This window comes from Carlito syrichta, unplaced genomic scaffold (assembly GCF_000164805.1).
Source record: "Carlito syrichta isolate Samal-C Ts95f unplaced genomic scaffold, Tarsius_syrichta-2.0.1 Scaffold201900, whole genome shotgun sequence".
In the NCBI taxonomy this organism is placed as follows: domain Eukaryota; kingdom Metazoa; phylum Chordata; class Mammalia; order Primates; family Tarsiidae; genus Carlito; species Carlito syrichta.
In genome coordinates, this window is record NW_007145996.1 from 1,188 (window position 1) to 17,789 (window position 16,602).

A 16,602-nucleotide genomic window follows, 5' to 3' on the forward strand; every position below is an offset into this window, starting at 1 on the left:
TTGTAATTGAAAAGTGGTTTAAGAAATAAAATCAAAAGTTCAGTTTCATTTGCATTCGGGTCTCTTTTAAAGCTTCCCCCCCCCCCAGATGTAATAGCCATTAAAAACAAGAATCTAAACAATAAGGTACTTAGAACTAGTCTTTCAAATCATTTATCACAGTATCTCAATCCTGTATGTTAAAAAATAATGAAGCATAATCTGTTACGTTGCTCTCAGTACAAAATATACTGATTGAATAAAAAATAATGTTTATATCTTTTAAATCATATCCTTTCAAGTGTCCTTTATTTTTTGGGGGGGTCAGAGTCCTACTCTGTCACCCAAGCTGGAGTGCGGTGGGATGATCACAGCTCATAGCCGTCTCAAAGTTTCCTTTTTTCGTAAAAATATATGTAATTTATTAATGAAGTATCATACATGATTCTGGAAAAATTATAAATATAAAATTGATATATAATTTATAATTATATGCACATAGGGTGATTCATCAGATTATAAGTGGGGAATGTGTCATTTTATTGGAAGGTTTGATAATGGTCACAGCTGAAAAAGATATCTCACAGAGATAACTAGACCCAACATGGAAGTCCACTCTTCTAGATCAGTGTCTCTCAAAATGTGATTCATAAGTCACCAGCATGCCTTTTTGATAATCCCATCCAAGATCTATCTTAGAAATCTTTGGATGTGTCTTAAGATTATGGAATCTGCATTTTGAGTAGATAATAACAGCAGATATTCTATGGTGTTTACTAAGTTTTAAGTGCTGTTCTAAGCAGTTTAAGTTAACTAATTCCTCACAACAACCATGTGAAGTATAGGTACAGGTGACTAAGAAATTTGCCAAAGGTCACCCAGAGTATGGGGCCAGCATTGTATATAGAAAACAGACCAGGGAATTCTTAGGCTCACTTTTGGGAACAACTGCTATAGTCTAAGTCATTTGAAATTGGGAAAGCTCTTTCCCCCTGCTTCTCCCCAAGAAACTGGATGGGAGCATTGTGGTCTGTTGTTCAGATTGGAGTTTAGTGGTGTGATCAATAGCTCACTGCAAGTTCGACCTCCTGGGTTCACTCGAGCCTCTCACCTCAGCCACCCTAAAAACTGGAACTACAGTCAGGTGTCACCATGCTGAGACAGCTTTATTCTATAATAATAGTAAATTTGGGTTGGGAGGAAGGGGTGATGTATAGTAGTATTTTACAGTTCTAAGGATTTTAAGTCTTTGTCAATTACTAGCTGGCTACTTCATGAATTATAATACTTGGCAATATGAAATATATTTTTTGCCACCGTATAACGGTTATGTTTGTTTTTAACTGAATCCATGCAATTTTTAAGTATATAGTTTTCAACTTGATATACTGTAAAACCTTGATAAACTCAAATGCTTGTCAAATGGAGATTTTTTATGTTTTAATTGAATTTTGGGGTGTTCTTCAGATCACTAGGGAGAAAAACTCTTGATTTCAATACTTGTTTTTGAAAGTTTTTCAAAAATACAGCAGCATACTTTTAATCCTTGATTTATTGAACAAGTGGACTTACCATTCTGAATATTCCCATTGTCCAGTTTCATATGAACTTATATTCTGAACCCCTAGACTTATCTTGTAAATTGAATTTAGAAAGATTCTTAGTTAAGTTTTAATTGTTGGTTTTCGTTTTGCCTAGAACAGTAGTCTCAACTTGGCTGCACATACGAATCATCAGAGTGCCTTTTAAAAAATACTAACACTTGGCTCCCACCCCTAGATTTAAATGATCGAATGATTCTTATGTGCTAGGGCTGAGAAACCACTGTTGCAGAAGGATGTAGGGGAGGAAATTTCTTGTTTTGTCATTGTTCCAGTAAATTAGGATAATACTGAAAAATATACTTGAGATGTCATTAGACAATAGGTAGAATATTGTAGATGAATTTTCTATCAGATGTAAACATTTAACACCTACAATTTTTTTTTCCAGATTCACTGCTAAACATGGGTGCATTTTTGGATAAACCCAAAACTGAGAAACATAATGCTCATGGTGCTGGGAATGGTTTACGTTATGGCCTCAGCAGCATGCAAGGGTGGAGAGTGGAAATGGAAGATGCTCACACAGCTGTTGTAGGTATACCTCACGGCTTGGAAGACTGGTCGTTTTTTGCAGTTTATGATGGTCATGCTGGATCCCGAGTGGCAAATTACTGTTCAACACACTTATTAGAACACATCACTACTAATGAAGACTTCAGGGCAGCTGGAAAATCAGGATCTGCTCTTGAGCTCTCAGTGGAAAATGTCAAGAACGGTATCAGAACTGGCTTTTTGAAAATTGATGAATATATGCGTAACTTTTCAGACCTCAGAAATGGGATGGACAGGAGCGGTTCAACTGCAGTGGGAGTTATGATTTCACCTAAGCATATCTACTTTATCAACTGTGGTGATTCACGTGCTGTTCTGTACAGGAATGGACAAGTCTGCTTTTCTACCCAGGATCACAAACCTTGCAATCCCAGGGAAAAGGAGCGAATCCAAAACGCAGGAGGCAGCGTAATGATACAACGCGTTAATGGTTCATTAGCAGTGTCTCGTGCTCTGGGGGACTATGATTACAAGTGTGTTGATGGCAAGGGCCCAACAGAACAACTTGTTTCTCCAGAGCCTGAGGTTTATGAAATTTTAAGAGCAGAAGAGGATGAATTTATCATCTTGGCTTGTGATGGGATCTGGGATGTTATGAGTAATGAGGAGCTCTGTGAATTTGTTAAATCTAGGCTTGAGGTATCTGATGACCTGGAAAATGTGTGCAATTGGGTAGTGGACACTTGTTTACATAAGGTATGTAAGTTTTTTTGTCATCATTAAAATACCATATTAGTTTTGAAAGTTCATGGTAAGTGAAATTAAGCAAACTTAAACTTTTAAAACGTTTAATATTTTCATAGGATCTATATATTTTAAAGTATTTCCTTTACCAGAAATGTTTTCTTTGCCATCACCTTCTGCCCTAATTTTCTAGTTTGAAAATTAACTTTAATACATTTTGGGCATTTATTGTTATTTAAGTACTTTATGGCTTGTTGCTGTGGCAGAGGCATGGCATCTATACAGAATTGTGACTTTTGGTTAACAATCTTGACATTGGCAATAGCAATCTTATTCCTGAATATGCAGCAGCTTGAATAAATATGTGTATGGTAGAATTCTGCACTACATATACTAAAAGATAAGAGCCACACGAAATACTAGAGGATGTACCAGAAGCCTAGCATAAGTAAAACTGAGTCCTGGACTTCCTAACAGCAAAGACAAAAACTGAAATATAAATATGAGTTGGGTGTATCTCAGTGTCTACTTAAAGAAGCTTTTTTCCAGCAATAAAATCTAAAACACAGATTTATATATGATTCTATGTAAATAATACATAGACTTGATGGATACTATCTTTTGTAGAAGATGTAATTGTTTTTTTGAGTTGGGGTCTCACTCTGTTGCCCACACTGGAGTGCAGTGATGTGATTATAGCTCACGACAACCTCAGTCTCCTGGGCTCAGGCAATCCTTCTGCCTCAGCCTCCGGAAAGCGAGTACCACCACACCTGGCTAAGTTTTTAATTTTTTTGTAGGGATAAAGTCTCACTATGTTGCCTAGGCTATCTTGAACTCCTGACCTCAAGCTGTTCTCCTGTTGGCCTCTCAAAGTTCTGGGATTACAGGAGTGAGCCACCATGTTTGACTAATTCTTTTCATATAGGTTTTTTTTTTTAAATTCATTACTGACTAAAAACCAAAGACTTACATAAAATGTAATCTTGTGAAGAATTCCTTTGGAGTACTGAAGTTTATTTAGATTTGTAATTTTAATGACTCTTTACTTGATATAGTAATAGAATAAAAATTCAGAGAAACAGATGACTGGCAAGTGCCTTGGCTGTGAAATATTCAAGTTTTTCAAGTGGGTTTTTGATAGCATCTGTATAGAAAACAATTCAAATGTAAATATTCTGACCAGTGTCTGGAATGTGCAAGTATGATATGAGTCTGACTGAAAAGATACCAAGGCAAAACTGACCTTTAGTTAACAGAAATAAGGAGTTTAACATATTTATGCTATCTAGATGAGAACCTTTCTATCTCCCCATTGCGTAAGTTGCTGTGGAAGGTACAGGCATTGCCAGAAAATTTTTCAAGAAGGATCACTGGGTCTATAGAAATGCCCAGATTTTGGTGAAATGCTTATTTATTTTCCGTAGCATGGAAAGAAACAGTTTCAAAACAAAATTTAAAGGTTGGTCTTAACCAGTGGATAGCTTTTTCTACAAGGATCTTAATGATGGTACCTTTTTACTCCTCTGATTTTTATTTTATTTTTATGTTTCTGGGTTGGAGTTTCACTCTGTCGCCCAGACTGGAGTACAGTGGCCGCTCCCGGCCACTGCAGCCTCGACCTGCTGGGCTCCGGCGATCCTTCCGCCTCAGCCTTCCGAGTAGCTGGAACTACAGGCGCGCGCTACCACGCCCGGCTAATTTTTTGATTTATTGTAGAGATGAGGTCTTGCCAAGTTGCCCAGGCGGGTCTCGAACCCGCGGGCTCAGGCAATTCACTCACCTCAGCCTCCCAAAGCGCTGGGATTACAGGCTGAGCCACCGAGCCCGGCTGATTTTTATTTTTAATATATCATTTTTACTTCTGGATGAATTAAACACAGAAGTATTGATGATTGTCATTCATCCAATAGTGGGTATTAACGCCTTTCTCTTTTGACTCTAAATTAATGTCTTTCTCTTTGGATTGTAAGTGAAGTGATTCTAACTTGTAGCTTTTTGGGACAAAGGCAGGTATATGTTTTTTGTCTGATTAGCAAATGAAAACAGCATTTTCCACAATTATAAAGAATATTATATATTTGCTATTGGGGAAAAAAATCCAGAAAATACAGAAAATATAAAGAAACACGAAGTTATTTGCCATCCACTGAAGTCAACTACTTTCACTATTGTGATTATATCTTTCCAGACTTTTTGCCTGACTGTGAGTGTGTCTATTTTTATAAAAATGAAATCATTATATTTGTTATCCTACAGACTGCTTTTCCAACAATATATTGTAGAGAGATTTCATGTCTATAAGTATTGATCTGTATCATTTTTCATGACTGCATAGCATTTTATTGAAAGAATAAGGCTGGTTGTGAAGGAATAGCCAAAATCTCTTAGGTCTGTAATTTGTACTAAGGAAAGAAGTTGTATAGTAGACAAACTGTACTCTCCCATCTATTGAAAGGATGTTAGTTTTCAAGAGTTTTGACTCTGTCCTTCTTAATGAGATGTAGTGATACTGGTGGCATATCTTTACTTGATAGCTTTTATCAGTAAATGTTTATGTTGATGATGTTAAAAGATTATAGATGAAGCCTTAAAATCTCAGAAATGAGAAATTATAATAACAGGCAAGAGGTTGAGGCCCATGATTCAATTTTAGTGGCAGCTAACCATTGTTCCTTTGAATGGAGTTGTATTCAAACAAATCAGTTTGGAAATTTGGGTTGAAACATAATATTTTTTGAGCCACTGACAGTTACATCATTTCACTTGTTTGTATTGTAAAACCAAGGATTGGCATTATTACAAAATAGAAAACAGTTGCTTTGAATTTACTCAGAAAAATTTAAATTCAAAAATTCAAGGAGAGCACTTAGCTTATTGCTCAGTAGGTATTATCTGCTTTATGAAGAGAGAGAAGATCCAGTTATTTAGTAGACGTTTCCCCAATAAGAGAATGAAGTCTTAATATTTTCTAACACTTTTGTCATTTGTCATTCCTTGATAGTTTATAAACACTTGTATGTTAACTCATGGAATCTTGGGCAGTTGTAATAATCATCATAATCATAAATAATTAAAATAGTATTAGTAAATTATTGCTTTCTGTGAGCCAAATGCTGTTCTAAGCACTTACACATTGCTTAACTCATTTAATTTTTACAACCAAATGAAGTTAGTTAGTGTTATTGTGGCTAGTGGTAAGCGTTTTTCAGAGTTGCTATTAAGTAATATTTAAACTGTAAGTGTTAGATGACTGGAAAGGTATTATCCTATTTAAATTAGATATTTAACTCTAGGGGAGAATGCTCCCCAAGAAAGGAGTCTTCCCATTTTATTCATGGTGTTTACGCCCAACTAATTTGGGGTTGCATAGAATATATATTTGCATCGCCTTTCATAACTTACAAATCATACTTATTTTGTTAATCCTCATAGTAACCACTAAAGTGAACAGAATAAAAACTTTTATTTTTAATTTGCAAGTAAGGAAATGGAAATTATTTGACCTTAAAAGGTAACCACAAGTTGCATACTGGATGAATATGGATGGCGAGACTAGAATCCAAGTTTTCTGAGTCAAGTTTTCTGAGTCAACTTTAGTATTTTTGTTAGCAGTATTTCTCAGGAGGATGTGATAAAGAATTGTGTGTGTGTGTGTACGCATTGATTTTTTTTGGGGGGGGTGATCTGCAAATTTCTTTTCCTCAAGGGAAACATTAAGATTTTCCTTTTCTTTTTTTGATTATTACAGAATTAATAAATATTTTTGTAATGAATACAAGGTGTTTAAAGGAAAATTATTCATCTTTGTTTCCCCTTTTACAGTCTTACCTCCCTTAGGTAACTTACCACTGTTTATAGTTTGCTGTATCTTTCCCTGTGGTTCTCTGTGTTTATTGATACAAATATATATGCGTACAAGTAGAATTTTTTTTTGCCATTTTACAGAAATAGATCATGCTATACGTTTTACTTTGCCACCTGCTTTTTAAAAAGAAATCATAAAAGTCAGTATTTCTTTAAGTTGTTCTTTACTTATTTATTTAGAGAAAGCAGGATTTATTGAGAGGACAGAAAAATTCCAACAGTGGGTTGCCCCAAGTTGTTCTTTTAAAGTAATAGTACTTGATTTCCCTAAATTCCATTTATATGCCACCTATCAGAAGCCCTCATAGCTGGATAAAAAGGAGGAAAAAAACTTACTTATTTTCCAAAGGCAGTATCGTTCTTGATTAATTATACAACATGAAAAGTACACACATACACACCCACACCAAATAGTTGTTTACTTCTAAACTCAGGACTGTTTCTATTACAGTTTTCAGAAAATGTAATCATAGATAATACAAAAGTGTAGATCTAGATTACATTAGAGCAGGGTGTGGTTGGGTATTTTGAGGTGGTGGAGGAGGACTAATTAGAGAAGTATAGTATATGTAAAGGATTTGTAGTTTGAAATTTTCATACTTTTGTGGTTCATATTGCCCTAGTGTCTCAGTAATTTTTCATGGTACTACTTAGCCAAAATTAAAAACTTAAGAGTTGCAAGCGTGTAGTATTAACCAACTTAACAGTTCCAAATATTAAGTGATTAGATTCAAACCTAAATGAGTCTGTACGTCCTAACAAAATAATACGCACATTTTGAAAAAATGTTTCTGTAAATTTCATTCTTAAAATCACAGTTACTTATTAATGAGATGTGTGTACCTAGTGGACGTTGTACAACTTCTCAAACCTCGAAATCATTGGACACTACCACCCTCATTTCTTGTATGACATTGAATTTTATGGCAACTTGCTTTTTATTACAGCAACCTTTAAAACTCCAGCTTTGCAGAAATAGGATGTCATTGACAGGAATATAGTGTTATCTGATGTTAAAACCATGAACTACTGTGAAGTTAGTTTATGGTATGTCCACAGATGTTGAATATCACTCTATTTCCTCCTCATTTAAAATATCTTGTGACTGGGCATGGTGGCTCACACCTAATCCCAGCGCTTTGGGAGGCCAAGGCAGAAGAAGGTTTACTTGATGCCAGGAACTTGAGAAATTTGAGACTGGCTGATATGGTGAGACTTAGTCTCTATAAAAATCAAAGTTTTAAAAATTAGTCAGATGTGGTCATGCATACCTGTAGTCCCAAATACTTGGGAGGCTAAGGTGGAAGGATCCCTTGAGCCCAGGGATTTGAGGTTACAACGAGCTATGATCATGCTACTACACTCCAGCCTGTGTGACAGAGCAAGACAGACTCTAAAAAAAATAAAATAAAATATCTCTGAACACATTGCATAGAACCTTGGGGCTTCTTGGAGCACTGTTTGAGAACCACAGGTTTAATGTTAAGGAACATATGCTTTGGAATCAGTGTTAAGGTGTGCTGTGCTGCTTAGTATTAATTTGGGCAAAGCCTCAGTTTCTTCATCTTTATAAAAGAAAAGTGATAATAGCTTCCTCGTGGAGTTGTTGAGAGTTAAGTTCTTTGCAAGTGCCTGAGCAGTATCTGTTTTATAGACCCTGATAAATTTTAGTTCTGTTGAGGATTATGAAACAAAAGAGTTAAATTTGTAAAGAAGAAAAAATTGGTTTAAGGAATAAGGTAATGGTGGGCATAGAGAATATTCTTGAAAATAATCAATCATAGGCTTCATCTTTTCATTTATAAGTGAAAATTTGGTTTATTTCTTCAGCTTGGCTTTTTTTTTTTGACTATATGTGAAGGAGATAACTACAGTGACTTAAAAATGAATATTGATTGTTTACTTATAAGATATTAATTAAAAATTTTGGCCAGTAATAGAGATTTTGTTCATAACCTATTTGCTGTGTTGAGACTTGATTCTGGATACTTCTTTGTAACCATTTGACTTTTAGCTTTAAAACTAACAGCACCAAATTATTTTCTGTTTAAATTTAGATACCCTTATTTATAACAGGGGCACTGGCTTCTTTGACCTATTACTATTAGTACTCTGATTCTTAAGGATGTTAATGCTGTGCTGTTATAAAAAGCCAAAAGAAAAGGTTCTGAAATAATCAGTTTTTTAAATGTTGGATTAGATTTCTTCAGTTGTCCAAGCTGGATTTTTTAAAAAAATGTTTTATTTCTGAACTTAATGAAAACTTTAGATTGACTATGAAAAGATGATTTATGCCTAGAAAATTGAAGAGGTATAAAGGAAATGACCTTTTCAGTTGTCGTATGACAGCTACTTTGAAATACATTCATACTTGGTGCTCAGGGGAAAGTCATCTATAGATAGAAGTAGAAGCAACTTCATTGAAATCACACATGCATAAGGTGTAAATGTAAGTGTTTTCCCCCCTTTAAATATCTTTGGAATGCCATAAACCTCTTGAAACTATCTTTTAGCTAATTTTCCAAAAAGATGTATATTTTATAACTTACAAAAATCTAATGAAAATCTCACCTATATTGATTAGGAATTGTTAAACTGCTTATTCTATTATCAAAATAGAAACGCGTTAGAAGAAAATGAATTTCTAAGGTATTATTCTGTTTATTCATAAAATTGCTCTAAAAAACAACCGTTAGTATCATAATGATACTTGATTTTTTTGGATATCCATGGTATACTTCACATTTATTTTAATTTAAAGTTTTTGCTTGACCTGTACTTATATGACATGTTCATATATGTATATTCATACAACTAAATATCATATTTTTAATAAGTCATGAAAGTTTTGGTGGATTTCATTAAGGAACAAAATTAGGTTGGTCAAACTTGAAATCCCAGTTTTCCAGATATCAGGAATCTGGTTATAAACTCAGATTAGTTCTTCCTTCCAAAACACAAGAGTCTGTGGAAAGTTACCTTTTTTTAAAGTCTTCTGAAGACCTGACCTTCACTGACTTCAAACTTTACTCCCGTTGAGTTAGGAGGTGGAGGCAGAAGTTCAAAGTCAGCCTATTTTTTTGGCTATCATGTGGGTTCAGGAATGGTGCAAGTCTGAACTAAGCAATGCCTGCCTAGATCTGGTCGTAAAGTCTAAAAAGACTAGAACGAGTATTGTCTTGGCTTCTTTCACTTGAATTTGTCAAATTTAGCAAACCCCACTCTCAGACAAAATAGCTTACCACTTCCATTGATTTAGTTTTTTAGAGTGAACAGAGACAAACATTTTTAAAAAATCACTTGTCTCTGAAATTTAAAAAAGACTAAAGAGATTTTTTTTTTTTTTTGAGTTGGAGTCTCACTCAGTCACCCAGACTGGAGTGCAGTGGCACGCTTGTGGTCACCGCAGCCTCAACCTGCTGGACTCCGGCAATCCTTCCGCCTCAGCCTTCCATGTAGCTGGAACTACAGGTGTGCACTACTATGCCCGGCTAATTTTTGATTTATTGTAGAGACAAGGTTTTGCCAAGTTGCCCAGGTGGGTCTCGAACCCGTGGGCTCAGGCAATCCACTCGTCTTGGCCTTCCAAAGTGCTGGGATTACAGCCTGGACCACTGAGCCCAGCCAAGAGAAAATTTTTAAAATCATGAGTCTAAGAACAGTTTTATCTGTTCTAAGAAGCTCAGTTAAAGTACTATACCTATAGAGAAAGTAATAAGGAGATATTTTTAATTTTTTGTATATTATGTGTTATAATCTCAAAGTACTCAGTATATATTCTGTGCTTATTTTTAAATATAATGTGTTTGGGTGTGATTAAAAGGCAGCAGTAAATTTGTCCTTATATTAGCTGTTTTAGCTACTCTGAAGAGACTACTCTGTAGAGACCCTGAAACTGTTTGTGACTCTGTACAACTGATGTCTTTTCTTTAAAAGTTATCACATGACTACAGCTCTATCTGGTATCGTACACTCAGAACAGTTCTTTGTAGTTGTTTATTTCAGTCTTGGATATCCTGCTGAAAAACAATTTCAGCTTTGTTAAATTCAACAGTTGTAGCATTGCTCTGATGAAGGGTAATTAGCTGAAAAAATTTCCATATGTGTTTGGAAAGGACTTAAGTCACTCTAGGAATATGCAGTCTTAAGTGGGAAATAGATTTAGAAGTTAATATGTGTGAAGGTATGGATAAGAATAGTTACACAGAATTAAAAATTCAAAAATAATTACAGATCTGTGTATCCCTAAATACCTTGTTTCTTCAAGTTGTGTTATAAATAGTTCTTTAGAGAACTAAAATGAATATGTTAAATGTATACATTCTGGATGGTTATAAATAAACTAACTGCTTAGAATAATTAATTGTTTTGAAGTAAATTATAGAAAGTTGGCAAACTGTAGAAATATAACTTTTTCTTTGTCTTTCTTTAATATACAGGGAAGTCGAGATAACATGAGTATTGTACTAGTTTGCTTTTCAAATGCCCCCAAGGTCTCAGATGAAGCAGTGAAAAAAGATTCGGAGTTGGATATGCACTTAGAATCACGGGTTGAAGGTAAGAAAGGTGCTTTTTAAAATTATTTAGACGCAAAGGAAAAATACTCTTTCAGGCTTATCAAATGATTATTTTGAAATTTACTTCAGGAAAAACAAGTATTTCAATGTAAAGCCTTAAAAAAACACATCTGTCTGCCTAAGAGTACTATTTTGGACTAATAAGTGGGGATTTATTAGCAAGGAAAAGGCAAATATGTCTGTTATACCACCAAAAATATATATACTTTGAAAATATTCTATTAAAGCTTGCTTTTTTTTTTCTTTCCCTGATTACATTCGTAGCGGTAAGTGAAGAATCCAGTGAAATTTGCCTCAAACTGTCATAAATACCAAGTGCTATAATTCTGCTAATACTATTTTACCCTTCCCAAGTTAAATTTTATTGATAGAGTTAGCATTTGTGTTTCAAAAGTTGATTGATTTTGCTGATTTTTTAAGCTTTTCTTTTTGCAGTAAGTTTAAATGTACAGAAAAGTTCCAAAAATATTACAAAGCTCCCATGTACATGTAATATCCTTTACCTAGATATCTCTTTTGTTTATATTATACCACATTTGGCTTATTGCTCTATATACTTTCTTTTTTTTTTGTGAGTTGGAGTGTCACTCTGTCGCCCAGACTGGAGCGCAGTGGCCGCTCCCGGCCACCACAGCCTCGACCTGCTGGACTCCGGCGATCCTTCCGCCTCAGCCTTCCGAGTAGCCAGAATAACAGGCATGCGCTACCACGCCCGGCTGATTTTTTGATTTATTGTAGAGATGAGGTCTTGCTGCCCAGGCGGGTCTTGAGCCCGCGGGCTCAGGCAATCCACTCACCTCAGCCTCCCAAAGGCGCAGGATTACAGACTGAGCCACCGAGCCCAGCTTCTCTATTTACTTTTTGTAGCATTTTTATTCTGTCTTCACGGACCCCTCCCCATATTATTAATAGAAACAAACCAATTGAGAGCAAATTGCAAATATGATATCCCAGTGCCCCTTAAAACAACAGATTGTATATACCATAGCTATGGTATATTCATCAAAATTAGGAAATTAACATTGATGTACGATTACTATGTAATCCAGAAAGTCCATTCAGATTTTCCTATTATCCCAGTAATGTCGTATTTAGGTCCAGGATCCTGTCTAGAACTTGTGCTGCATTTAGCTGTCATGCCTTTTTAGTCTCCCTCAATTTACAAAGTTCCATAGGCTGGGTGCTGTGGTTCATGCCTGCAATCCCAGCACTTTGGGAGGCTAAGGCAAGAGGATTGCCTGAGCCCAGGAGTGTGAGACCAGCCTGGGCAACATGACCAGATCTCATCTCTATAATAAATCAGAAAATTAGCTGGACGTGGTCATGCACACCTATAGTCCCAGCTACATGGAAGGCTGAGGCCAAGAGTTCACCTGAGCCCAGCAGGTTGAGGCTGAGGTAGCTGCACTCCAGCCTGGGCAACACAGTGAGACACTGATTCAAAAAAAAAAAAAAAGATCTATAGTCTTTTCTTGTTTTTATTGACCTTGACGTTTTCCAAGAGTGCAGATTAGTTACTTTGTAGAATGTCCAAGTTGGATTGGCTGATGTTTCCTTTCGATACGATTGAGGTTATACATTTGTAGGAGTACCACAGAAGTGATTCTAGATTCTTCTCAGTGTACCATATCAGGAGACATGCAGAGTTGATTTGTCTCATTGTTGATTTGTAATGTTCACATCTTTTACGACTTGCTTGAGGTGTTATTTTCAGGTTCCTCCATTGAAAAGTTAATTAATAATTATTTTATACCTATTAAATACTTAATAAGTATGTTATAGTTACTAATAAGTATTCTATGGGACATAGTCATGCTTTGAGATTATCAGAAAATTAGCTGGACGTGGTCATAACCTATTCTTCATCAAGTTTTCGGCAAACAGTTTTAGAATCCATTAGTGGTTCTTGCCTGAATCAGTTGCTACTAGAAAAATAGCCAAATGGTGATTTTCTGATTCAGTCATTTCTTCTTTTATGTATTAATTAGTATGTGCTACAAGGAAAATTTTTCTCTTCTACCCATTTTATTTATATGAGTATAGACTCACAGATTCTTTTTTTTTTTTTTGAGTTGGAGTCTCACTCTGTCGCCCAGATTGGAGTGCAGTGGCCATTCCTGGCCACCACAGCCTCCACCTGCTGGGCTCCGGCGATCCTTCCGCCTCGGCCTTCCAAGTAGCCGGAATTACAGGCATGCGCTACCACGCCCGGCTGATTTTTTGATTTATTGTAGAGATGAGGTCTCGCTGCCCAGGCAGGTCTCGAACCCACGGGCTCAGGCAATCCACTTACCTCAGCCTCCCAAAGGCACGGGATTACAGGCTGAGCCACCAAGCCCAGGACTCACAGATTCTTATTGTAATCATTGTGTTCTACAAAGTAACTAACCTGCACTCTTGAAAAATGTCAACTCTAAATTACTGTTACTATATTATTTATTTTTATGGTATTGTCTTTTTGACCTGTCCCCATCATTCTTTGAGTGCTTCCTTACTTCCTGTCATAATCAAATTTTCCAGGCTCATCTTTGTTTTCCCTGCCCCAGTCCTTTAGTGAGCCATTTTTCCAATGATCCCTCTTAGTTTCGGAGAGAATAGTATTTAGGAATTGGGATTTGTACGTTTAAGTATGCTAGTGTAGTGTTTTGTTCCAGGTCCTCCTAGGGACAGAACTACACACACACACACACACACACACACACACACACACACACACACACACACACACACTAACACTATTCTATGTGTCTATATTTCTCTCTATTTAAGCATTCATGTTTTGTTCCAGGTCCTCCTAGGGACAGAACTACACACACACACACACACACACACACTAACACTATTCTATGTGTCTATATTTCTCTCTATTTAAGCATTCATGTTTTGTTCCAGGTCCTCCTAGGGACAGAACTACACACACACACACACACACACACACACACACACACACACACACACACACTACACTATTCTATGTGTCTATATTTCTCTCTATTTAAGCATTCATCTTTCTACCTGTCATCTATTACTACCACCAATATCTTCAACTGTATAATACTATAGGATTTAGAATAGTTTTCTCCCTTTTAATATTGTAACTCCCTTCTACAATGAGAAACATAGCTCTTACTGATCAAACAAATCTGTCACTGCTAACTCTGGTGCGGATGCCATCCTCACTCCACATTGGCTTTGATAACCCTATTCCCCCACTAACACTAAAGCTTTACTTTCTGTGCTTAGGCAGGACTCTCCCATGCAGGATCCTGCTGCTGACACCATGCCCCTCCATTCCCTGAAGGACTTGTTTTGCTTAGCAAATCTAATATTTTGTTCAGGAGGGAGAGAGGAGAGAAGAAGCTAGTCTGTTTATCTTTAATGTAATTGCTGGTATGTTTGGCATTTACCATCTTAATTGTTTTCCATGTTTCATTTCTTTCTTTTCCTTTTTTTTGAGTTGGAGTCTCACTCTGTCATCCACACTGGAGTGCAGTGGCTGCTCCTGGCCACTGCAGCGTCGACCTGCTAGGCTCCAGTGATCCTTCCGCCTCAGCCTTCCAAGTAGCTGGAACTACAGGCGCGCGCTACCATGCCCAGCTAATTTTTTTTGATTTATTGTAGAGATGAGGTCTCGCCAGATTGCCCAGGCGGGTCTCAAACCTGCGCCCTCAGGCAATCCACTTCCCTCAGCCTCCCAAAGCGCTGGGATTACAAGCTGAGCTACCGAGCCTGGCTTCTTTTCCTTTTTTATCCATTCTTGCCGTCTTTTGGATGAATTCTATTCCAGTTCATCCCAGCATTTGCTTATTAGTCACACATTAAAATTTCATTTAGTGACTATCCTGATAAATTAAGAATGTATGTTGCAGTCCTAAGGCCCAGATTATGATGGGATCATAATCTTAATACTATCTTCCGATTTTATATGTGCTGCTGTTTTTTAAGATGTGAAATTGTTTTTTATAAAGTTACATTGTTAACCTGTTCTTTTTGGGGGGAGGTGGGAGAGGGAGCTTGATGCCATACAAAGTTCTTACTTTTCTTCTAACATTTATATGGCTTCTTTTTTTTAGAAAATGCATTTGAATGATATAACTTATGATTATAGTGTAATATACGTGTTGAATTTGACCTGTCATGAGTCACATTTTGTGTTTAGTAACCACAGTAATTGGTGAGGATTTTTAAATGTGAAAATTTGTGATTTCAGCAGTGTAATTACCATAGACATTGTACAACCAAGGACAAAGTCTTACATATTTGGGGAGAGGAGTTAATCTTTTTTTTTAAATCTTTGTAACCATGTAGCTATACTCCCTAAACAATGTGCTTAAAGCTATTTTGGGGACTACACTTTCCTCAGCTTTAAATGAGTCCCACTTTTAGATTGATAAAAAAAATCAGAAACATACAGAAATGCTTTGAAGAGTATACACCAGAGGGCACCGTGTTTCTGTTGATAATATAATTATTGGAGCTGTTTATAGGAGTTTAGATTTTTCTAGTAAACTATAGTATATTGGGGTGGCAGATTGCTGGCTAGTTAATCAGAAGGCAAGAGGACTTTTCTTATTGCTCTTTTTTCATATTCATAAAGAAAGGCTCTCCAGTTTGGTCAGCTACGTGTTAGGTAATCTTATACATCTTGCTGAACCTCTCAAGACTCTTATTGCAAGCTTATAAAGATATAAACATATATCTTACAGACTTATATGTTGTAAAGATAAAAACACCAACCATAGAGGTTGCTTTAATACTTGTAACAGAAAAAGCTTATTCATGATACTTGTTAAAGATAGTAAGACTCTTTTTTTCAAGGGGTGTTGTCCCGACCAGCGGGACAAGTAAAACGTGGGCACGAGGAGGACTACCTGCTGCTGGTGAAAAGAGAGAGAGAGAGACCAAGAGAGAGAAAGAGACAGGAGACACGCAGAATGGAGGCAAGACAGTGTTCTGATCAAGCCTCCAAATTTTATTGTTAGGCGATTGCTTATATACATAGCAAAGAGGGGCGGGCTGAAATAGGGCGTGTGGCGGCTTATGATAGGAGGAAGAGTAGTGGGTGGTATGAGGAGAGGAGGTGGGAGGGGTGTTGTGGTTTGGCGCGCGCGGGCTTTTCGGAGGACAAAGAAGAAGGCTTATATGAGATGATTGCTATTTTTAAAATGGCTCCCAACATCTCCTCCCTTTCTGTTCAAAGACAGAAGGGATGGTGAGCATTAACCGGGTGAGGGAGTAGGGGCCCGGCTCCTCCCGTGGATTCTCCGAGTCCACCACCATTGGCTCTTGGTATCTTTTGGGGAGGAGAGGCAGAGCCAGAATTGATTTTTGAGAAAATT

The 16,602-nt window shown here is 36.6% G+C and overlaps 1 protein-coding gene across 1 annotated transcript; it reads left to right on the top strand.

Moving 5' to 3' along the window:
- Nucleotides 1-1,974: 1,974 nt before the first annotated feature.
- Nucleotides 1,975-11,275, top strand: LOC103253126 (protein phosphatase 1B). The gene is made up of 2 exons (XM_008051589.1): nucleotides 1,975-2,831; nucleotides 11,126-11,275. The coding sequence occupies exons 1-2, from the start codon at nucleotides 1,986-1,988 to the stop codon at nucleotides 11,261-11,263; spliced, it is 984 nt and encodes a 327-aa protein (XP_008049780.1). The 5' UTR covers nucleotides 1,975-1,985; the 3' UTR covers nucleotides 11,264-11,275.
- The last annotated feature ends 5,327 nt before the right edge of the window (nucleotides 11,276-16,602 follow it).

What these genes read in the sequence shown, in the direction of transcription:
- LOC103253126 (XM_008051589.1), top strand. Translation starts at nt 1,986, where the DNA reads ATGGGTGCATTTTTGGATAAACCCAAAACTGAGAAACATAATGCTCAT. An exon ending in TGGACACTTGTTTACATAAG is followed by an intron (nt 2,832 to 11,125) that starts GTATGTAAGTTT and finishes TTTAATATACAG; the next exon opens with GGAAGTCGAGATAACATGAG.